Source organism: Eptesicus fuscus, chromosome 12 (genome assembly GCF_027574615.1).
Source record: "Eptesicus fuscus isolate TK198812 chromosome 12, DD_ASM_mEF_20220401, whole genome shotgun sequence".
In the NCBI taxonomy this organism is placed as follows: Eukaryota; Metazoa; Chordata; class Mammalia; order Chiroptera; family Vespertilionidae; genus Eptesicus; species Eptesicus fuscus.
Window position 1 is genome coordinate 27,695,916 of NC_072484.1, and position 25,328 is coordinate 27,721,243.

Below are 25,328 nucleotides of genomic sequence, written 5' to 3' on the forward strand. Positions count from 1 at the left end.
CGGGTTCCTGGGCTGAAGAAACTCCAAGGAGGCTGGTCACTAGGGAAAGGAAGCAGGGCGTTGTTACGTGACGTCATTATCTGGCGCCCACTGCAACCGTTTCTGGGCTGGGCTGGGCTGTGGGTTGCATTTTGTGCCATGGGGTCTTGGCAGCATTGGCTGTGATTTGGTGGGGCGTCACTCCAGGGTGGTTGTGGGGCCTGTGTCCCACTTGGGGGAAGCCGAGTGTTGGTTTATCGACGCCAGCTCCATGGTGCCGTTTACTTTTAAATGGCCAGTGCGCATCATGGCAGCTCCTGCGTTGAGCATCTGCCCTCTGGTGGTCAGTGCACGCCATAGTTACCAGTCAGATGGACACTTAGCCTTTTATATATATACTAGAGGCCTGGTACATGAAAATTCATGTACCGGGCTGGGAGGTGTCCCTCAGCCCAGCCTGCCCCCTCTCACAGTCTGGGAGCCCTCAGGGGATGTCCTCTGTGGGAGGCGACCAGCCGATCAGGAGGAGGCACTGCCCCCATCACTCACTCACTGCTGCTGCCATGGCTGCCTGCCCTCAGCCCTCGCAGCCACCGCCATGGCTGCCTGCCTTCGGCCCTTGCAGCCACTGCAGCTTTGTCTGGAAGGAGGTCCGGAAGACACCCACTCTAATTAGCATATTACCCTTTTATTAGTATAGATAGACTAGAGGCCCGGTGCACGGGATTATTGCACTGTTGGGGGGGGAGGCATGGCTTGTGGGGATCAGCCCACTATGGGAGCGCCACTCATCCCGGTCAGCCGAGCAGCTGTGGACCTGCCCTTTTAGCAGCTGCTCCCTGGTCTGGCATCCTCTATGGAGCCAGAGCACTCAGCTCTCCAGGGGACCCGGTCGGGGCCGGGCCCAGGGACAATAGCACTGAGAGGCGGCAGAGTAGGCCTCAGTCCTGCAGCAGCCACAAACCCGCCTCCCAGCTTCCAGGGTCAGCTCTGCGAGGAGAAGAAACCTGGGGCGAGGAGGCAACAATCATAGCCCGGGTTCCTGCCTATCGGCCCAGGGTTTACAGCGGGAGCAGCTGCTCATTCCGGTCAGTTGAGCAGCACTCCCACTGTGGTAGCTCACTAACCACCAGAGGGCAGCTCCTGCATTGAGCATCTGCCCCTTGGCAGTCAGTACACGTTATAGTGACTGGTCGACCGGTCGTTCCATCATGGGCTTTTATTATATAGGATTATTGTATTTTTTATACAAACTATAAACCTACTTTTTGCTCCACCATGTATAATTCTTTTTTAAAAATATATTTTTATTGATTTTAGAGAGTAAGGGAGAAATAGAAACATCAGTGATGAGAGAAAACCATTGATTGGCTGCCTCTTCGTGTCCCCCCACCCCATTGGGGATCGAGTGAAACCTGGAATTAAATGCCTTGACTGGGAATCAAGCCATGAACTCCTAGTTCATAGGTTGATGCTCAACCACTGAGCACACTGGCTGGGCCCCTGTATAATTCTTATGCTTTAAGTTTTTTGACAGGTGATTTCAGTTATATGAGTTAATAATATCATCACTTTTTAACACTACAGACAGTCCTCGGGTTACGTCGAACTCAACGTACATCGTTTCGCGGTTATGTCGCCATCTCCCATTTATTTATATATTTTTTAAAAAGTTCCGTCATTTCGACGTATGTACATAAGTGCTTTATGTTTTTTTATTATTTGTTTACCACAAGTAAAGATCAGGAATTGTTATCTTTCTTTTAAATTTTTTTTTACTGTTTCTCTTCATTACTGCTTTGTATGTTCTCCATGTGAGTGACGTAGGTGCTTATGTAGGTGGGTTCCGACTTAGGCAAAAATCGCATTACGTCGCACCTTAGGAACGGATCTCCGACATAACCCCAGAACCAACTGTATTATGTTTGAAAATGATATTAGCAGTTCTAAACATTTAAGGTGTGAAACGTTACTCTTAAGCTAATTTGTGCATTTTGTATGTTTATATGTGCATTTATGGTAAAATCCAGATTAAGCAGAATATTCTAGTAATTCTGACTTAGTCTTTTTTTTTTAAATTTCTTTATTGATTAAGGTATCACATATTTGTCCTCATCCCCCCATTCCTACCCCCCACCCCTCCCCACGGATGCCCCCACCCCCCTGTTGTCCTTAACCATTGGTTAGGCTCGTATGCATGCACACAAGTCCTTTGGTTGATCTCTCCCCCCTACCCCCACCCTCGACTACCCTTCCTCTGAGGCCCAACAGTCTGATCGATGCCTCCTTGTTTCTGGGTCTATTCTTGTTCATCAGTCTATGTTGTTCATCATTTCCCCTAGATGAGTGAGATCATGTGTTACTAGAAATATACTTATAAGAACCGAATGTGAGACGAGCAGTAATAGTTATGCTGACAGGCAAATGAATCAGTCTGTAGTGAGTTTCTTTCTGGACCAACACTTCTTTTGAGACCCAATTTCAATGTCCACCAGTTCCTTATGTGCACATGTCGGCACTGACTTTTCAGCTCTGGATGGTGGACAAATGGTGGTAATGCAGGTCCGACTCCCTCTGGTTTGGTCTCGCCCGGACCCAGGGGCACGGCTCTGACTTAGTCTTTAACATTTAATTAGCACATTAGAAAATCCTTTTACCTCTGAATATGTTGAAAATGTTATTCATTTGTATATTCTGCTTCAGTAAACACTTTGAGAATTCAAGTTTTCAGCGACTTGAACTCTTACAATGTGTTAGCATTATCAGCATTATGCTAAATTGCATTTTTATTTTTCCTTAAATGCAGTTGGTTGCGTTTTCATTTTTAAATACTTTACTGTGTAAAGGAGTGGGCAGAATGTGTGCTTTTGCTGACTGAACCAGAGATAAATTGCTGATAACCAGTTGCTTTCCTATTCAGAACAGGAAGGAACAGGTTTGAATGTTTTGGTTGTGGTTTAATAGGGACATGTGTTTATACACTTTAGAAATGTACATGCTTTGGCAGTGTTTGGATAGGAATTTGGATTTTATTTGAGGTTATTTGTGTTATATCATCAGGTAGTCTAAAATACTTGAATAGCTTTAGTGTTTTATAGTCTTGTCCTCTTTATTTAGAAAAGATGGTATTTATGTTACATATTTTGGAGAGCTTTTTTAAATATATATATATATATTTTAATATATTTTTATTGATTTCAGAGAGGAAGGGAGAGGGAGAGAGAGATAGAAACATCAATGATGAGAGAGAATCATTGATCGGCTGCCTCCTGCACACCCCTCACTGAGGATTGAGCCCACAACCGGGCATGTGCCCTTGATCGGAATCTAACCTGGCACCTTTCAGTCCACAGGCCGACACTCTATCCACTGAGCCAAACGGGCTAGGGCAAGAGCTTTCTTTATGTAGGAATAGTTTTCTCGTTTTTTTCTGCTGTTATCTGTTAATTACTATATATGGTTATAACTGCATGGAAATTTTTATTGTTGTTCTAAATTCAGCTTTAGCCAGTTAACTGCCATGCATCCAAAACGGAAACCATCCCCACACGCCACGATATTTTGAATTTAATTTTAAAAAATCAATTTGCAATGGATATTATAAAAATAAATATATTACAGTTCGGGTGTTCTTGAATATTTTCAGCTGAAAATTCTCAAGAAAAATTATTTTAAAGTTGGTCAGGGCTGCCACTTAGGGAAAACATTTTTTTTTAATAGACATGCGTGGCATGTGAGGAAGGTCCGCTCCTTGCATCTACAGACGCTTATGGTGTACAGTGGGCTATTAGCTTTTAGGATGGAAAGCCATTTCTCCAACTTTGTCTACTCCTGGAAATAGTTTAAAATTAAGAAATAATGGTGGTTTATTTTTATTTTTTTATTTCTAACCAAATATTTCTTCTTTTAATTAAATTCTTTATTGTTGAAAGTATTATATATGTCCTTCCCCCCTCGTTGACCTCTCCCCACACACTCGCGTGGTTTCTTTTTATTTTTAAAATTTGCTAATTACTAAACATTTTTAAAGTTATATTTCTAAAGATAAATGTATCTAGATAAAATATATATATATATATAGTCCTATTTAAAAACTTAGGTCCAAAGCAGTTGATAGTTCAGTAGTACGTTGAAAAATGTGTTACCTATGTTAGTAGGAAACTTCAAGTTAAACAGTGCTAATACAGTATTATCTCAGTTGTGACATTTATGGCAGAATGTATAAATGTGAGAATACAGAATTGACTCACAGTTTTATTTTTACCATCTCATATTTCAGTCCCTGGCACTAGTCGTATAATTAGTTTCAGCTGAATAAAAACCTCATGTGAAGTATTTGAAAGTGTAATAGTAATTCCCAATGGAACAAATGTAGGTTAGAAGTCATCTTGAAACACGGATTCATTCTGAAATGAATGTGTATTATTTCAATAATGGGTTTAACTAGAATATTTGTATTTACTTAAGTTGTTAAACTATGGCTATTGTTAACATTCATTTAACTCCCCCCACCCCCCTTCACATAAAAGTTCCTTTTTAATGACTAATTTAAGACTCTGTGTATATTTGCTTTGGAGAGAAGTACCGGTGACATAACCTGAGTATATTAAAATCTGAATGTGAACTAGAACTGTCATTGTGTATTGTACTTACTGGATTGTTTAAAAATATGTATAATAATTACTCTTCTTTCTATTTACTTGCCAGATGGTGTTGAGAATTTGGATTCGGGATGGCTGACGTGTCAGACTGAAATAAGATTACGTTTGCATTATTCTGAAAAGCCTCCTGTCTCTATAACCAAGAAGAAATTTAAAAAATCTAGATTTAGGTATGACCATGTGTATTTGTTACTTAGGCCATTTATTTTCACTAATGCTATAGATTTCTGGTTTTAGGCTTTTAAGTGTATAAACTAAAAAAGAGCACATTTTTAATGTCACGTTTTCTATTAACTACAGGGGCTTAGGAGAGTAAACTGCTTCCCTGTCTCTAATTGCTGCAATTACATGTACTTATGTTATTGGTAATCTCTAAATTTGAAGCTAGAATACTGTGTTTTTATGTAAATAAATGATTTCCAAGCTTATACTTCTGTATGGTTTAGACCATTTAAAATTTATTAGTGTAGCAATAAATTGCTTGTTTTAAATTGATATAAGAGAAATTATTTTGTGCTAAATGAGGGTAAACAGAAAAATGATTTTTGGAAATATCCTTCAGTGCCCTAAACTTTCCTGTAGCTTACAAATGAAAACCTTTCCATGAAGAAAGGTAGCAGTTATCATAGCAGTTCCATATTAGTTTCTTTTTAATCACATATTAATTTTAAAAATAGATGTCAAGTTTTATGTGAATACTTAAATGGTGAGTAACTTTATTTTTCTGTAATGTCAACATATATACCTTTGAGTGAGCTGGCTTCTTAGTGACCCAGGCAGCTCTGTCATTTGGATATAATTCATAATAATACTGTAATTTCAAAATCCATAAATGTTTTACCATAACTGCTTAAATATTATAAAACTTATCCCAATCATACAATATATAAGGGAAAGGGTATGTAATACTTCATAGTTATTTGCATTGGCTCTTCTGAGAGTGAGTAAAGGATTTTGGGTGTACCTTGTCTCTGTGCATTTCTAGGCTTCTGCTTTGCTTCAGAAAAAATGGAGGTTATGGGACCACATGGTTGATCTGCAAGATCCATTTGACTGCAAAGATTCTCTAACCAGTTAGTCATATATAATTTAATATCTTATTTGAATGTTAAAGGAAGCAAATAAATTGTGTAACAACTATAAAATGTCTCATTAGCATAAGACCTTGAAATAAAGGTAGCAGTAGAAGCCTTGGTTGATTGGGCTTAATAGGACTTATTAAGAAATTCATAGATATTAATGGTTGGGATTCTAATTGCTTTGTAAATATATACTGAGTCCTGTACCATTCTTTTTTTTTTTTTCTATGAAAAGTTCACTTATTTTCTATACATATTTTTCAAAATTGTATTTTCTTCAGTCTCCAAAGTGCTTGGTTCTCTTGCAGTTTTTTTTTTTTAATAAATCTTTATTGTTAAAACTATTACATATGTTCCCCCACTCCTATTACCCCTTATTGTTTCTAGAAATTATTTTGAGTGTTTGTATATATTATAGTGTTGCTTAGGCTTAAGTTGGAATATTTTCATATAACCATACTTAGTTGGGCTCTACATATTAGCAACTGATTCATATTTTTTTAAATATATTTTTGCTGAATTCAGAGAGGAAGGTGAGAGGAAGAGAAAGATAAAAACATCAGTGATGAGAGAGAATCACTGATTGACTGCCTCCTGCACATCCCACACCGGGATCGGGCCTGCAACCTGGGCATATGCCTTGGCTGGGAATTGAACTGTGACCACCTGGTTCATAGGTCAACACTCAACCACTGAGCCATGGCCGCCTGGGCTGACTCCTGTTGGAATAATCATGCATAGCTAAAAACTGGTGTTCTGACCATTTTCCTCCCCCCCAAGGTTGTATTAAACCTTCATGGTATAGGAAATAATTTTAACTGCAAGGTTATAAGGACTTTAAAAACTTAGCAACAGCTTATGCATTTTAACTAAAACACTAAATATGCTATTTTATTTTATTATAAAATTTTAAGCACAAGTTTCTCTTTCAGTTGACTCCAGCAGTAAATGGAAAGCAATGTCTCTTTATGATAGACTATAACATTTATATAGCTATTTGAAGAACCCCTTTAACAAATTCTTTCATAGATCCCTTTAAACATGACTTTTCTTTCTTTTCTGGGGGTGAGGGAGGAGGGTAGATGCACATTACTGATGACAGAATAGCCTTTTTATCTCCATGCCTTTCTTGCCTGTTCATTACTGTCCATTTGTGGTCTCTTTTCATATGCCCTGATAGAGGATGTTTCTTCTTTCAGGTTCATCAATAGAATCAGTTGTCCAGAATTATTCCTAAGAGCTTTGGTTTATGAGAAGAGATGATGGGTTTTTTTGGTTATTGAAGTGCTACTTTTGATTAGTACAGTATTACTAATTGAATAATCTATATGGATGTCCGCTCAGGAAGACTTCAGAATTATGTGGCTATGTGATAAGGCTCAGCAGTGGTTGGAGACAGGAAGTCATGCAGAGAAAGCAGATCCCACTAATACAGTTCCATTATTTTTATTATCAATCAGATCCCATTTAAATCTAGAATGAAACATTTTTGGAGCTTAGCTATTACTCTTACCAGCGCTTTTCAACCAGAGTGCTGCAGAATTTTAAAAACATGTAATACCTGACTGTTTAGTCAGGGGCACTCACCTCTTTTCCCTTATATTGTCAAATAAAAAAGATAGCCCTAGCCAACACAACAATAGCCGTCCAGTGTGAATGAATCAAAATCATACCTATTTTTTGGTCAGACTGGCAAACAATTTAATATTTTTGGTATACTGCATAATTTTATTAATTAGTTTATGTGTGCTGTGATATTAAAAATGTTGAAAATCGCTGCTGTATACATTAACATTGCTTCCTACATTAATAATATTAAAATTGTTTAAGTTCATTTCAGTTGGTACATTTTTGTATATTCTGGAATTGAGTACTTTTTGGCATTACAAGTGCTCCGTGCAAGTAATTGCCTTTTATTGGGAGTAGATTAGTTTCAGTTGGCCCTATGGCTTGGGTAATTGGTCTTTGTTTTCATTGCTATGAGGCCTATAAGAGTTTTAGACTCTTAGTTTATATGTTTGTTTTGTTTAAAAAAGTACATAGACACACATAAAAGATACATACAGACAAATATATGTACTTAATACAATGTTTTTCTTTAATAATATACTTTTCACAGAGTACCCCCAACTCACTGTGGTAAGATAGAAGAAAGGGGAAAATAGTTTATAATCTCCAACTCTTAAGTCGTAATGCACACTGGCAGAATATGGCTCAATTTTGTGCTTGTTTTATACATAGGCATTTGTGAGACTTCTCAAAAGAAATTGAGATGGCCAGGTATAGATGGAGGGTAATAGTAAATACTTTTTTTAAAATTTCTTTATTGATTAAGGTATCACATATTTGTCCTCATCCCCCCCATTCCCAGCCCACACCCCTCCCCACACATGCCCCCGCCCCCCTGTTGTCCTTAACCGCTGGTTAGGCTCATATGCTTGCCCACAAGTCCTTTGGTTGATCTCTCCCCTTTACCCCTACCCTCCCTCTGAGGTCCGACAGTCTGATCCATGCCTCCTTGTTTCTGGGTCTGTTCTTGTTTATCAGTCTATGTTGTTCATTATTTCCCCTAGATGAGTGAGATCATGTGCTATTAGAAAAGTAAATACCTTTTTAGATTCATTTTTTAAAAACTAAAGAATTAATGGAAACAGCCTTAGGCTTAATGAGCATTTGTCTCATTTTAATACTTTACAGAAATATATGTAGATTAAAACATCAGTGCTTTTTAAAATATATTTTTATTGATTTCAGAGAGGAAAGCAGAGGGAGAGAGAAATAGAAACATCAGTGATGATGACTGCCTCCTGCACAGCCCCTATTGGGGATTGAGCCCAAAATCAGGGCATGTGCCCTTGACTGGAATCGAACCCAGGGCCCTTCGGTCTGCAGGCCGACACTCTATCCACTGAGCCAAACCAACTAGGGCTAAAACATCAGTATTTTATAAAATATAGCTAATGCCTTAACCTATAATGTATATAGTCTTTGTGTAATATACAGGGTAGGGCAAAAGTAGGTTTACAGTTGCTGTATGGAAAATAATATAATAAGTAATACAAAAATAAACTCTGTTTCATGTACTCACAATTGTAAACCTACTTTGCTCCACCTTGTATTTTATTATTTGAAGATTTTGCATATTCAAGAAGCACTTCTAAATTTTAGCATTTAGATAACATTTTTATGAGTTTTCCTTTAGTTCCACTTTTTGAAATTTATTATTTTTTCCTTTTGTTTAGAGTGAAGCTGACACTAGAGGGTCTGGAGGAAGATGATGATGATAGGGTATCTCCCACTCTTCTTCACAAAATGTCCAATACCCTGGAGATATCCTTAATAAGCGACACTGAGTTCAAGTGCAAGCATTCACAGCCAGATTGTGGGTATGGCTTACAGCCTGATCGTTGGACAGAGTATAGCATACAGACAATGGAACCAGATAATTTGGAACTAATATTTGATTTTTTTGAGGTGAGTAATTCTTTAACTTGGGGTTGAGAAGGAATGCAGGCATGAACTTATTTTTGCATATATTTTCATTTTTGTTGTAGTCTGATTTATATAAACCTATGATTTGTACAGCATTTAGATGCTTAATCTTCTATATATTTTAGCAGGCTTAAAAAACTTAAGAGTTGACAGACACAAGTACTATCTCTATATATGAAAGCGTAAGCAACCATTATGATGGGTCAACCAAATGACCCGTCGACCAGTTGCTATTATGCACACTGACCACCAGGGAGCAGACAACGCAGGCTGGCCAACCTCCCATAGTCCCTCGCCCCAGCTGGCCAGCCAGCCCTGATCTGCTTGGGATTGGGCTAGATGGCCCCAGTCAGCCCTGATCACCAGCTAGGCCGAGGGGCCCCACCTGTGCATGAATTCATGCACTGGGCCTCTAGTTAAGAATATAATTGAGAACTTCAGCAAAATTGGTTTCAAATCAAGACCAGATGTCTTGATGTCTGTGTCTGTTCTAAATATAAATGATTTATATCAAAAGGAACCTCCAAGGATGAATAGAGAGACAGGCAGGCTGTATAACTGTTGGGCAACCTGATGTAACTAGCATGATTGAGTCTTTTTTATGACCAAAGTCTGTGGTTTATTGAGGCATTTTATTATAAGAATTTATTGTAACAATGGTTACTTTTTTGCAGCTTTATTTGATATTGTAAATACGTAATAAAAAAAAGTTGCTATAAAAATTTTGCCACGTTGTTCAGAGTCTGTGCTGCCAAATTTCTGGAGATACTGACACTTATACTGGAGCTTTAGTTCACTACTGCTCAGATGCTCTCCACAAATAATACCGAGCCCTCCCCTGAGGTCTTTGCTCTATTGGGCCTGGCTCAGTAGTTATGTGTATCGCTTGCCCTACATCCTTGTTTTTTGGCACTTTCACTCCCATTTTTACTTTTCTAAAGTTTAAATCTTTGAGAGTAGGGAATATGCCTTGCCCAGCAGTAGCAAGTAGCTACGGTTTCTTGAAAATGGCACAATTCAGAATGGAATTAAACCCAATGAGTAACATTTGTTGTATGTAATTAAAATTATAATCTTTGAATTGTTTAATTTGATGATTCCTTTAGACATAGCTTTTGTGAGTGGCTTTTTAGCTACTTTGCATTAGATGGAATTTACAGTATTTTTCCCAAAAAATAACTAAAAATACTTTTTTTAAAAAAATATTTTATTGGTTTTTTACAGAGAGGAAGGGAGAGGGATAGAGAGTTAGAAACATTGATGAGAGAGAAACATCAATCAGCTGCCTCCTGCACACTCCCTACTGGGGATGTGCCCGCAACCAAGGTACATGCCCTTGACCAGAATCAAACTTGGGACCTTTCAGTCCGCAGGCCCCCGATGCTCTATCCACCAAGCCAAACCGGTTAGGGCAAAAATACTTTTATTTAAAAAAAAACAAAAAAAAACTATAATTAGATCTTACCTAAGTAATATGACCTGTAGGATTTTATTATAAAAATATGAAGTTTTGGTTGAATGTTTTCTTCTTTTTAAAAAAAATATATTTTTATTGATTTCAGAGAAGAAAGGGGAGGGAAAGAGAGCAACATCAATGATAAGAGAGGATCATGATTAGCTGCCTCCTGCATGCCCCCAATGGGGATCAAGCCAGAAACCCGGGCTTGTGCCCTGACCAGGAAATGAACTGGGGTCCTCTTGGTTCATGGGTCGATGCTCAACCACTGAACTATACCCACTGGGCAGGACCTACTTTTCAATAATCCCTTGAACAGTCTAACTTCTCTTTCATTTGGTTAGCAGTTTTGGAAATACTATCCTATATAATAAAAGGCTGGCCCCACCCGGTTTGGCTCAGTGGATAGAGCATCGGACTAAAAGGTCCTGGGTTCGATTCTGGTGAAGGGCACATGCCTGGGTTGTGGGCTTGATCCCCAGTGAGAGATGTGCAGGAGGCAGCTGATCAATGATTCTCTCTCATCATTGATGTTTCCATCTCTCTCTCCCTTTCCCTTCCTCTTTGAAATCAATAAAAATACATATTTTTTAAAAAGGCTAATATGCAAATAGACTGAATGGCAGAATGACCAGTCGCTATGGTGCACACTGACCACCAGGGGGCAGACGCTCAACGCAGGAGCTGCCCCCTGGTGGTCAGTGCACTCCCACAGGGGAAGAGCCACTCATCCAGAAGCCAGGTTCACCACCGGCGAGCGCAGTGGCGGTGATGGGAGCCTCTCCTGCCTCCATGGCAGCACTAAGGATGTCTGAAGAACCATCAGTCAGACATTCCTTGAGAGCTCCCAGACTGCAAGAGGGCACAGGCCGGGCTGAGGGACCCCCCGAGTGCACAAATTTTGTGCACCAGAACTCTAGTTTTATTTATAAAATAGGCTGCTAAAAAAAAAATTACTCAGTTTAATTTCAAAGTGTTCGATTTCCTGGAGAGTTACCATCCCTCTATGTCATCTGTGTGGATGTGTTTTCATAAAATATATTATACATTAAAAGCTCACTACAGGTATACCTTAGTCTTTTATATATATACTAGAGGCCCATTGCACAAAGATTCGTGCAATAGGCCTTCCTTCCCCTGGCGTCCAGCACTGGTTTTCCTCCAGTACCTGTGACCTGGGCCGCAGCGGAGCCAAACCTTCAGCCTTCAGTCTTTGCTCCGTGCCTGCGTATGCAGTTAACCCACCATCTTTATTGGGTTAATTTGCATGCTCCTGATGGGCTGGTGGGCATCACGGAGGTATGGTCAATTTGCATCTTTCTCTTCTATTAGTGTAAACTAGAGGCCCGGTGCACAAATTTGTGCATGGGTGGGATCCCTCTGGGTGGCCTCATCGGGCCAAAACCTGCAGTCAGTCCAACGCCACCTGCAGCTCCTACCTGCCGCTCCCACTCATCCTGGCCCCGCTGTGCCTGCTGCGGGCTCGTGCCTAATCAGTCCCCATTGGGAGAGGCTCATGCTGCCGCAGCAGCGCTTGCCAGACATGATCCCTGCGTCTAGCACCCTCCCAAGGGGAGTGGACTGTAAGATTGAGCTGAAACCGGCTCTCCAACATCCCCCAAGGGGTCCCGGAGGGTGCAGGCCAGGCTGAGGGTCCCCACTGGTCCACAATCGGGCCGGGGAGGGACCGCGGGAGGGTTTCAGGGCATGTCCAGCCCAACTTGCTCAGTCCCAATCGGCCGGACCCCAGCAGCAAGCTAACCTACCAGTCGGAACATCTGCCCCCTGGTGGTCAGTGCACGTCATAGCAAGCAGTTGAGCAGCCTTAACATATCATTAGCATATTATGCTTTAATTGATTGGTTGTTCTGCCATTTGGTCTATTTGCATATTACCCTTTTATTATAAAGGATTAGAGGCCCGGTGCACGAAATTCGTGCACGAGGGTCGGGGGAAAGGAGAGTCCCTCAGCTCAGCCTGAACGCTCTTGCAATTCGGGACCCCTCGGGGGATGTCCTACTGCCGGTTTAGGCCCTGCAGGATTCCTGTGGGATTGGGCCTAAACCTGCAGTTGGATATCCCTCTTGCAATCTGAGACCACTCACCTGCCAGCCTCATCGTCCCTAACCATTCGCCTGCCTGCCTGGTCACCCCTGACCGCCTCTGCCTGCCTGTCTGATTGCCCCTAACCCCTCTGCCTGCCTCCCTGATTACCCCTAACCACTCACCTGATCGCTCCTAACCACAACTCTTAACCCCGAATGCCTCGGCTCTCATAGACCCGGCTTTATCTGGAAGGTCGTCTGGACAGTTGTTCTGGTAGCCGTCCGGTCTAATTAGCATATTAGTTAGGATATATTTTATTGATTTCAGAGAGGAAGGGAGAGGGAGAGATAGAAACATCAATGATGAAAGAGAATCATTGATTGGCTGCCTCCTGCACGCCCCCTACTAGGGATTGAGTCTGCAATTAAATATAATTGATGTGCCCTTGACTGGAATTTAACCTGGGACCCTTCAGTCCTCAGGCCAACATACCATCCACTGAGCCAAATTGGCTAGGGCAGTATACCTTAGTCTTTGAATATAAAAATACTTAATAATTTTTTTTTTTTCAATCCTCACCCAGGATATTTTTCCATTGATTTTTAGAGAGAGTGGAAGAGAGAGGGAAAGACAGAGAGAAATATCTATGTGAGAGAAACACATCGATTGGTTGCCTCCTGCACATGCCCTGATCAGGGCCCGGGCCAGGTAAGAGCCTGCAACCGAGGAATGTACCCTTGACTAGAATTGAACCTGGGACTCTTTGGTCCACAGTCCGAGACTCTATCCACTGAGCCAAACCAGCTAGTGCTACTTACTGACTTTTAATTAGTGCTTCAAATTCACCTAATACATATTAGAGGATCAGAAGTGCAGATCAGCAGAGTTATGATTAATAAAGTAACGCATAAAGTCTTAAAGTATTATATGCAAAAAAATGTACTGTTCACTACCAAAAAATGCTCCAAGAATTACATGGATATAAATGTAATTGTATTTCTTACTGATCTTCCTCCATAGTGTTTTGATCTTTAAATGGAAAATATTAAAGTATAAGAATTCAGATTATTTTAAACCTCATTTTTTCAGGAAGATCTCGGTGAACATGTAGTTCAGGGTGATACTCTTCCTGGACATGTGGGTACAGCATGTCTCTTATCATCCACCATTGATGAGAGTGGGAAAAGTGCTGGAGTCCTCACTCTTCCTATCATGAGCAGAAATTCCAGAAAAACAATAGGCAAAGTGAGAGGTAAGCCGGGAGAAGCAGTGTGGCCCTTCACAAAGAAGCAGAGGTTAAGTTAAAATTTTTATTAGTTTCAAATTGGCTTTTGAAAATGTTATAGATTAAATTAATGATTTATCTTAGAACATTAATATAACAACAGGATATATATATTGAATTTTCTGGAAGCTTTACTTTGAATCAGTTTTGACTTGTTGATATCTTTCCTATTTGATAGAGATTGATAAAGCTAGTTTGAGTGGTATTTAAATATAATTGATCTCATCATGGCCTTTTTAATTGTCTTTATTTTTGTTCCTCCCCCTTTTTTTTCCCTACAAAAGTTGACTATATAATTATTAAGCCATTACCGGGATACAGTTGTGACATGAAATCTTCATTTTCCAAGTATTGGAAGCCAAGAACACCATTGGATGTTGGACATCGGGGTGCAGGGAATTCTACAACAACTGCTAAGTATGTTGCATATTTGAGCAGTGTTAGTATTTGGTAGCTCAAACTTGATAATGTTAAATTAATTCGACTGACCAAAGGTCAAATGATTCTTTTATTTTTACCCTGGAGTTTAAATTTAATATGTAATTGAGATTCCCAGTTCAGATTAACTAGAGACTAACTCTCTTCTAAGATTCTGGTTAAGTGTTTTTTAATATTTTATTGAATTGATGATTGATAATAAGAAAGCCAACCCCCACAGGGGAGGAGAGTGAGGGAATGGATGAAAGAAGTGAAGGGTGTTAAGAGGTACAAACTTCCAGTTATAAAATGAAGAAGCCTGGGGAATGTAGTATACAGGAAAGGGAATAAGAGTCAATAATATCATAATAACTAATTGTGATGATCATATCACAAGACATAAATATAATCACTGTTGTATATCTGAAACTAATATATTGTATACCAACTATACTTTATTAAATTAACAAACAAACAAACTAGAAAGCTAGGAGGAAAAGCTTAATGCCGAATGAGTCAGCCAGATGACATCAGTGTGCCTGTATTGTGGTCCTGAATTTGGCATGTTGCCCTCTCTTGGTCTGTTTCCTCACCTGTTCTCAATATACTTTCCATACTTCCACCCTGTTGGTGTGTCAGCCTTTTCCCATTGCCCCCATCTGCCAGTATTAAGTCAATCTGAGGCTTCATCACAAGGAACAAGTTTCTGTGTCTCTACTACTTCATGCCATTGCAAGGGTTCTTTTCCTTAATTGGTCACCTCACTTGGGGAAATTGGGTTGGCATAGGATATGCTTGTAAACACTTGTAATTTATGGAATTAATGCACACACCAACCAAGTGATGGTCACAGTCTTATTTTGGGGATGGCAAAATTAATCGCAACGTAGAGAATAAGTACTGTTTCCATTGTTGAATATATAGCTGGCTTCTTTATTTTATTTGTTTTCTTAATCTTCTCTATAATATATGATAACTATATTTCTATGTATTCTCTTTTAGGCTTGCTAAAGTTCAAGAAAATACTATTGCTTCTTTAAGAAATGCTGCTAGTCATGTAAGTGAACCTCTCTTTCTTCAAACAACTTTGAACTGTTGTGGTCCAAAGATAGAAAAGTAGATAAATGTGGATCTGGGATATCTCCAGTCTGCATTAATAGGTTAAAAGGGGGAGTATTTCTGCTTCTTCTTCACTGTTTCTACAGTGAAGCAACTGTAGACATTTGTATTTAGGTATATGGTGCAGATTGAGATGAAAACAATGGAATTAGCCCTGGCCGGGTAGCTCAGTTGGTTAGAGCATGTTCCCAATAAGCCAAGGATGTGGTTTCGATCCCTGGTCAGGGCATACACACATGAAGATCCCTGTTAGAGAACTTGCAGGGTATCTGCTTTTTGAGAGAGGACTTCATTAAGACCTTTTCTTTCCTATTTTGATTCCAGGAAAAAATTGCTGTGCTATTGAAAAAGCAAAATACTTATAATGGTTTTAAGAGAAGAGATTACTTTTTAGGATAAAGCTTAAAGTGTAGCATTAAATTCATGCAAAGTTTTTTGTTGTTTATTTTTGTACAAGTCTATGATTTTATAGTCAACAATAGATTTCTTATGTCCTTGTAGAAGGACATAAATATTTTTTAAAATACTTGTTTCCTTTATTTCTGTCAGGGTGCAGCCTTTGTGGAATTTGATGTACATCTTTCAAAAGATTTTGTGCCTGTGGTATATCATGACCTCACATGTTGTTTGACTATGAAAAAGGTATGTTGAAATTCTTTCGTTTATAAGATACATTGATAAGTATTTATTAAATAGAGTTGGCCAATTAATTTTCTTGGTGAGTTACTGCCAATCCCTGTCTCTCTCAAGCTCCTACAACATTGAGAGATAGGAATATTAATCTCCAAGAGTAGGTTCTTTAAATTGCTGAATTGGCTTTTTTATATCTATATCTACATATATAAAAGCCAAGCGACTAGACGCCAGAAGGACCATTCGCTATGATGCGCACGGCCCAATCAGGGCCCCAATTGCCCCCCCTACCTCCTGCAGCCCCTCCCCCCGGCTGACCTCCCACAGGGGCCCCCCTTCCCCCAGGCCAGCAGCCAACCTCCCACAGCCCCTCCCCCGCCAGCCCAGCCTGATCAGCCCCTATTGGGGCAGGCCGGCTGGACCCCCACCCATGCATGAATTCGTGCACTGGGCCTCTAATTATCTAACAAAAGAACATTTTAGGTGGTTTCTTTATCACTCTGCCATTGTCTCTATATTGAGGCAGGAGAGGAAGCTACCAGAGTGTTTGTTTTCTAGGCTCCCTTCTTTTTCTTCTTCAAGGTCTTTCTCAAAAATAGGCTAGTATGATTTGGCTGAAATGGGAAGGACCACAATGAAAACCACAATTAGAAGTGCTTTGGAGCCAGATAGTGGAGGCCTCTGTGAAGGGGTTTTGAGCCAATAAGGGAAGTGTTCAGAACTAAACTTCCAGATTAATAATTTGATATCTGATATAAGGGGGAATTTAAAGAAGACAGAGAATAGAGGCAAGAGGTACAGTTATGTGGGCCAAAGATAAGGTAAGCCTGAGACTTTTGAGAGTGGAAAGGAGGGCATGATAGAGATTTGAAAATGCATATAATTTCTTAAAAATTGTAATTGTTGTACAAACAGAATTGTGATAATTATATATCACAACTGCCTAAACTTCAGTATACAAATTAACCAAGTGATTTCTTAGGGACTTACACAACTGGGGGTTATTTAGCATTTTCTTTAAAACTTTTTTCTTTTTAATGGTTTTAAGTATTATTTTCCACTGAGTTGATTTGAAGTTAAGGCTAGTTGGCTTACATGTGTAACACTGTAGCAGACCCTGCATGTTGTGTAAGTAGATGACAAGGCACCTGGCTCTGCCTGCTAGTGGATTCTAATCAGTCACTTGGGTTGGGATTACTATGATGTATAGAAAAGGACCTTTCTGTTTCTGTGAAACGTATTAGGAGAGGGAGGGAAGGAGATGCACCTGTTAGATGAAAAAGTAAAATAATGTAACAGAAATGGAGCAGGTTGTTTTTGCTGTGGGGAAACTAATACAAAGTGAAATAAGAAGAAATGGGCGAAGTGGTAAAGGATCTTACTAACCAAGATGGCAGTTAATGAATCTAGTTCTAATTTCTAAAAATGTATTAGCACTAGATGGGATCGGGGGGGGGGGGGGGGTAATTGGGAACATATGTAATACTTCCAACAATAACAATTTTTCTAAAAGAATAAAAAATAAAAATCTATTAGAGTTAGTTGAAGGGTATTATTGATTTATTGATTCCCCTTTATCATCAGATTTTGTCTTGCTCTTTTTTCCTTTTAAAAAAAAATAGTTTCTTTGTTTTGCTCTTAATTTGAATCTAGATGAGTTAATTGGGGAATGAAAATAATGAATTGTGTATATTTTTAGTTTTAATTTTTAAGCTGGTATTTTTCAATAAAAGCAATAGTTCATAAGATTATGACATGAATATAAATTTGCCTTTCCCCTTGGCCACATTCCCTTACTCTTAATAATTTCTTATATATTCTCACAGAAAAACTATATGCATATATAAGCTCATACCATATGTATATAAACGAGTGTAAAAATAATAGATTTTAATATATAGGGGTGTGCAAACGTAGTTTTACAGTTTTGAGTTTGAGTATGCAAAACAGTTTATTCTTTTATTACGTATTATTATTTATTTGTATTACAACTGTAAACCTACTTTTGCCCAGCCCTGTATTTGTTGGATTGATGATTTATTGGTGGTACATTAACTTTTATTAAGATAAAGGTGCCTAATCAGTGTGCCACTTGATATGATATTAAAATCTAATAAAAACAGATTTGCTCAAGGGGAAAGCATTTATAATAGAGTTCCTGTTAAGTATTACACTTATAGCTAATCAGACATCTTTAATAACAATTTATTTCTGTGGCTATTCTTAACCAAACTTAAGTCTAAAAGGTTTAGAAAAGGTTAAAAGCTTATTGACAGAAATTAATTCTTACATAGTACTTGCATGTTGATTGCCTAGTCATGTGGCTTCGTTATATGGTGAATAAAATATATAGAGGATGACAGGAAATAGAGGAAATCACTGAACCTCTGGCTTTGTTTTCAGTGAGTCTCCAGTGCTATAGCTTGCTCCCAGCTGTTTTCTTTCTTCCAAGCACTACCACTTACATTAAAAACAAAAGCCAGAAAGAGCTGAGGTGTAGTTAGGTAAGAAGGGCTCCTCTACATGGGCTCACTGTAGTCATCAAATAATTGTTCTCGTCATTCAGTAAATTAAGGTATTAGTCCCGTCTGGGGTAAACATTCAGTAATAATTTTGGGCCTATTTTTCTTTTTCTTTACTATTTAGAAATTTGAGGCTGATCCGGTTGAATTATTTGAAATTCCAGTAAAGGAATTAACATTTGACCAACTCCAGTTGTTAAAGGTAGTAATACTAGCATAAAATGTAAATAATCTTTCATTTTAAGACTATCTGTACCTGTCTGTATATGGTAGTGTTCTCTTTGCACATGGAGATAATATAGTCAGCATGCATAAAGTGTATGCTTTGGTTTTCTGTTCTTTTAGGAAGAATGTGTTTGTGCCGATCCATCTGTCTTCTCTGTTTTCATGAAACCCCTTGGTTTTTGCATACATCAAGGGGCTAGGCCCGTGGTCGGCAAACGGCGGCTCGTGAGCCACATGAAGCTCTTTGGCCCCGGAGTGTGGCTCTTCCACAAAATACTACGGCCTGGGCTAGTCTATTTTGAAGAAGTGGCGTTAGAAGAAGTTTAAGTTTAAAAAATTTGGCTCTCAAAAGAAATTTCAATCGTTGTACTGTTGATATTTGGCTCTGTTGACTAATGAGTTTGCCAACCACTGGGCTAGGCTATAAGTCTTTGTCAGCCCTTCTCATCCATAATTTTAGGTTGCCTCTGTTCTGCTTTCTTTATATAACTCACTACTTTACAGTTGGCCTTTTATGCTGTTGTTGGTTTTATACTTAGGTCGCTATCTAAGATCTTGGTATATTTTGTTATTCCATGTAATCTTATATGATCCCTCTTTCTATTCCCATTGGATACCTAGATAAATGGTTGATTGAGTATAAGTTTCCTAACTTAAGAATCTTTATATTCTTCTTCCCTACTTGGATATTTGATTATGATTTTATGTGTATGTATGAACATATTATATACATATTTATGTGTGTGTGTGTATGTGTATATATGTGTGTGTGTGTGTGTGTGTGTGTGTGTGTGTGTGTATATATATATATATATATATATATATATATATATATATAGTGGTTAGAGCTTACTTATTAAACTTATAGTTCTACATTTTATAGTTTTCTCTAACTAGCTCTTCAAGTTAAAGTTCTTCATAAACTAAGGCTTTTTCTAATGATTGCATTTTGTGTGTGTTTTCTAGCTCACTCACGTGACTGCACTAAAATCTAAAGATCTAAAAGGTATGTAAAAATATGGAAACGGTTTTCATTTCATAGTTAGCATATATACAATATTTCCTTATCCATTTTGACACACTGTTGGTCATTTTAATGAATATAATACAGGGCTATCCAAAAGTAATTTTATAAACATGAAAGCTTTACATATATTAATCTTCAAGTGCATATATGTCATTGTATAGTAACCATGATTTTTTACTTTTAAGAGTTTTCTTACCTTTATGATCAGAGGTCTTTATTATTTTGTACCTTTCAATATTTCCAACATTCTTCATATTACAAAATGAGAAGAATACAGCAAGCATAGAAGCCAGGAAAATGAAGGCAGCTCTACCTAATATTTACCAATTGTGACCTTGGGTAGTTTACTGTGCCTCAGGTTCCTCAAAGCTTGTCCTGCCTACAAAATCCCTTTTTTAATTCCACTTTACTTTCTCCTCCCATGGGACATAATAGTCTATGCCATTCATTTGAGGCTTAGTGTATCCTTTTCTTTTTGTTAACCTTTATTTTTGCATATGCCCTGTCTCTTCAACTAGAATGTAAACCTCTATAGAGTGGGGAAAATGTTTTTATGTATTTCAAGCCATTGATTTCAGAGAGGAAGGGCGAGAGATAGAAACATCCACGATGAGAGAGAATCATTGATTGTGTGCCTCCTACACACCCCACACTGGGAATCGAGCCTGCAATCTGGGCAAATGCCCTCACCAGGATTCAAACCATGACCTCCTGGTTTATAGGTCAACATTCAACCACTCAGCCACATCAAGCAGACTTTTTGTTGTTGTTAAAGAAAAGCTTGATACTAATTTTTTTTTGTCCTAGAATCTATTTTGGATTAAATGTAGTGGTAACCAAAGTACATTAGTGGCTATAGATTCTCTTAATTTCTAACTTCTGAGATGATTTTGATATTTCAGATAGTCTTAGCAAGATGACATAGCTCTTAATTCCATTAAGAAATAACAAATCACATCTTGTGACTACCTTTTTTAAAAGAAGTATTACAACTTTTATAAGAAAATCATTGTTTGGACCACAAACTATGGTGTTTCTGTTAAATGTTGCATACTAATCTTCAGAAAGGATGCTTATTTTAAAAACCAGGGGTTTAATGGTTAAAAATAATAAATATAAGAGCCTTTAAACACTATATATGCAAGGATTTCATAATTACTTTAGCATGTCTTTTTTTGCCTACAAATTTAGGAAGAGATCTTAGTGATAAAAATGTTTGTTTGTTAGTTTTTATCTACTGAGTTTTTATAATTTAAATTTTTCAGAATCTGTGGTTGAAGAAGAAAATTCTTTATCTGAAAATCAGCCATTTCCTTCTCTTAAGATGGTAAGTTCCTTAGGAAAACTAGGGTAAGGCTATCTCATTAATTCTGTTATATCTGAATAATTAATTTTAGTCTCTTAAATGGGTACTAATATGGTTGTATAAAAGGCAATCCTATATAATAAAGAGCTAATATGCTAATTAGACTGGACAGTGGAACGACCTTCCAGAACAATCTTCCAGTCTTCTAGACGACCTTCCAGAACAACCATTGTGGCTGGGGGGGGGGGGGGGGGCGGGCTGCGAGGGCCTACTCTTGCATGATTTTCGTGCATCAGGCCTCTAGTATTAATATAAACTTGTCATCATTGATGTGTTATAGAGAAGATATATTATGAGGTATACCTATGCTACTTTAAAATAAAGATAGTAACTTATCTGCTTAAATGAATACATATTCCGACCTCGGTTAATTTGATAAGAATAGGAAATTCACATATTTCTGTATATAAAAAGGAAGAAGAGGGCATGGAACAAGGAGTGGGGGTGGGGGTGAAATTGGATTCTCCAAAGAAAATAAGGACCCTCATTACATAAAATGAGACACAGATTTAAAGAATTTACTCTGAGAAAGTATAACAAAAAATAGCATGAGTATTTTAAAACGAGACAATTTATACAGGAATCTATCTGACAGTATCGGGCAAGCCTATACGGGCACCAGACCCTCTCCTTAGCTATGCTGGGTCTGCCTTTTATTCTACTGGCTCCATTTCCTAACTCCTGCTCTTCTCCATTATCTTTTCTTGGTGATGTCACCTATAGGAGATTTCTTAAGGCAAAAATAGGTCATTTCTATTTATCACGATTATTCACCCTACAGAAAGGATGCTACAAGAGAAATCCTAAAATGGACACTGTCTTATTGGTGAATTTATTATTTTTGTCTTAGTGCATTTAAAACATGATTTGAATAATTTTTCAGATATTTTTGAAGCCCAGCTAAGTAAAATCATTCTTTCTATTCCAGAATTCTGAAATCATTTAGTTCTTAGAAATCTCATGACTCCTAAACTTATGATTTTATAGAATGGAAAAAAGTTTTTTAAAAAATTGTTTGTGAAAGGTTTGACAGTATTTGCTCAGTCAAATAAGTTCAACACACACACACACACACACACACACACACATACACATACACATTTAGTCACTCACTTTGACATCACAATAATGGGATCACAGAGACATTTCAAAGCCCCAAAAAGGCCAAGTACAGTCTTCTCAGTATAAAGAAGGATCTTTTTTTTTTAATTTAATAAATCTTTATTGTTCAGATTATTACAATTGTTTCTCCTTTTTTCTCCCCATAGCTCCCCTCCACCTGGTTCTCACTCCACCCTCTGTCGTTACCTACCCCACTGTCCTAATCCATAGGTGTATGATTTTTGTCCAGTCTCTTCCCATACCCCCCACATCCCTTTCCCCCTGAGAATTATCAATCCACTCCCATTCTATGCCCCGATTCTATTATATTCACCAGTTTATTCTGTTCCTCAGATTTTTAATTCACTTGATTTTTAGATTCACTTGTTGATAGATATGTATTGTTCATAATTTTTATCTTTACTTTTTTTCTTCTTCTTCCTCTTCTTAAAGAATACCTTTCAGGATTTCATATATTACTAGTTTGGTGGTGATGAACTCCTTTAGCTTTTTCTTATCTGTGAAGCTCTTTATCTGACCTTCAATTCTGAATGATAACTTTGCTGGGTAGAGTAATCTTGGTTGTAGGTTCTTGCTATTCATCATTTTGAATATTTCTTGCCACTCCTGTCTGGCATGCATAGTTTCTGTTGAGAAATCAGCTGACATTCGTATGGGTGCTCCCTTGTAGGTAATTAACTGTTTTTCTCTTGCTGCTTTTAATATTTTCTCTTTTGTCTTTTGCCCTTGGCATTTTAATTATGATGTGTCTTGGTGTGGTCCTCTTTGGATTCCTTTTGTTTGGGGTTCTGTGTACTTCCTGGACTTGTAAGTCTTTTTCTTTCACCAGGTGGGAGAAGTTTTCGGTCATGATTTCTTCAAATAGGTTTTCAGTATCTTGCTCTCTCTCTCTTCTGGCACCCCAATAATTCTGATGTTGGTACACTTGAAGTTGTCCCAGAGGCTTCTTACACTATCTTCAACTTTTTGGATTCTTTTTTCTTTTTTCTTTTCCAGTTGATTGTTCTTTGCTTCTTTGTATTTCAAATCTTTGACTTGATTCTTGCGTTCCTCTAGTCTGCTATTGGGTCTCTGTATAATATTTTTTTATATCAGTCAGTGTATGTTTAATTTCTAGTTGGTCCTTTTTCATATCGTCGAGGCAGCAGTTTAGGTGTTTACCTATGTCACTAAATTTATTGGCCTTTTCTAGGAAATTCTTGAAAAACCTTATAACCGTGGTTTTGAACTCTATATCCATTCGTTTGTTCTCCTCCATTTCTTTCGTTTGTGATCTGTTTCCTTGTCTCCTCATTTTTGCTGCTTCCCTGAGTTGGTAGGGTGGCTTTGTGTGCTAGGTGTCCTATATGGTTCAATGGGTCAGCCTTCCAGTTACCTGAGGTGGACACTCTTGGTGCACCCCTTTGTGGACTGTGTGTACAGCCTTGTTGTTGTTAAGTCTTGATTGTTGTTGGTGTCACTGGGAGGAATTGACCTCCAGGCCAATTGGCTGTGAGGACCTGCTGTGTCTATAACGGAAGAATTGCTGTGCTGGAGACACGCTTATGGGGCAGGACTTGTTCCAGTGGGGCTTTGGTGCTCACTGAGTCTGCCTCTTGAATGTGTCCCTTATGAGAGTAGTTGAAATCTGGTGTCATCTCACACAGACCACTAGATACACCAGCTTCTGGATCTCCAATGGGGTACAGGTCAGCTACTGTCTGAGGCCACCCAGCAGGAGCTACAGCAAGAACTACAGTTTTCTCCTCTTTGCTTGGGGTTTGGAGGTTTTGGAGTTGTCTGACTGGAGCTGTAGTTTATTTGGTTAAGCCTGCGACAGGGCAGGCCATTTATATGCAAAAGCCGCTGCGCGGAGCTTGGGTGTGTTTGTAGATTGTGCAGGGAGGGGTCTCAGGGCATCACTAGGCTAGGGCGTGGCAAACAGCGATGGCTGCCAGTCAGCCGTCTCTGCCTTTCCGGGTTTCCAAGTCCCCGCATCCTGCGCCCCAACACAATAAACAATGATGCTGGGCGCACCTCTGCAAGAAAGTCACCCTCACTTTCCAACCCGATGACCGACAGTTCAGCTTCTCCCCGTAGGAGTTTGGGTCCCCTGCGTCTCCCCAGAAACTGGATTTCAGAGTAATCGAGAGCTTGTCTCCCTTGGGGTTGAAAAAAGCACATCCAATCGCCTGCCACCAGCCCAATTCGTGTGCCTCTGTACCTCAGTTTTTCAGCGCTTGTGCATGTCTCAGTGCTCTTTTCTCTTTCCTTCTAGTTGTAGAACTTCCACTCAGCCAGCTTTCCCATGGTTCTGGGTGATAGACATTTTGTCTTTTAGTTGTAGTTTTGAAATTGTCGTGCGAGGCAGCAGTTTAGGTGTTTGCCGCTATCTTGGTTTTTCCAAGAAGGATCTTTTTTAAAACAATATATTTTTTATTGATTTCAGAGAGGAAGGGAGAGGGGAAGAGAGATAGAAACATCAATGATGAGAGAGAATCATTAGTTGGCTGCCTCCTGCATGCTCCCAACTGGGAATCGAGCCCACAACGCAGGCATGTGCCCCTGACCAGAATCGAACCTGGGAGGGACCCTTCAGTCTGCAGTCGCACCCTCTCTCCACTGAGCCAAACTGGCTAGGGCTAAAGAAGGATCTTTCTGCAAATTTGATGTTTAACAATACTATTGATATACTAGTTTATACTATTTTATACTATTAATATACTAGTTTATACTATTAATATACTAGTTTATACTATTTTTCTTATTTTTTTGAATTTTGTGTTGGTCCAATAAAAAGGTGACAGGTGCCCTAGCTGGTTTGGCTCTGTGGATAGAGGGTCAGCCTGTGGACTGAAGGGTCCCGGGTTCGATTCCAGTCAAGGCAACATGCCCGGGTTGCAGGCTCAGTCCCCAGTGG

The 25,328-nt window shown here is 38.9% G+C and overlaps 1 protein-coding gene across 3 annotated transcripts in view; it reads left to right on the forward strand.

The window, feature by feature from the left end:
- GPCPD1 (glycerophosphocholine phosphodiesterase 1) overlaps positions 1–25,328 on the forward strand; it is a 62,588-nt gene that overhangs the window by 26,346 nt on the left and 10,914 nt on the right. For 2 of the 3 annotated variants that reach the window (XM_054724492.1, XM_054724490.1), the window contains 9 exons: positions 4,687–4,810; positions 8,962–9,193; positions 13,803–13,965; positions 14,283–14,415; positions 15,418–15,472; positions 16,084–16,176; positions 18,814–18,891; positions 19,881–19,920; positions 21,207–21,268. In XM_054724492.1, the coding sequence (XP_054580467.1) occupies positions 4,687–4,810; positions 8,962–9,193; positions 13,803–13,965; positions 14,283–14,415; positions 15,418–15,472; positions 16,084–16,176; positions 18,814–18,891; positions 19,881–19,920; positions 21,207–21,268 (980 nt within the window). The remainder of the gene's footprint in view (positions 1–4,686; positions 4,811–8,961; positions 9,194–13,802; positions 13,966–14,282; positions 14,416–15,417; positions 15,473–16,083; positions 16,177–18,813; positions 18,892–19,880; positions 19,921–21,206; positions 21,269–25,328) is intronic. The other variant, XM_054724491.1, reaches the window with a different exon arrangement.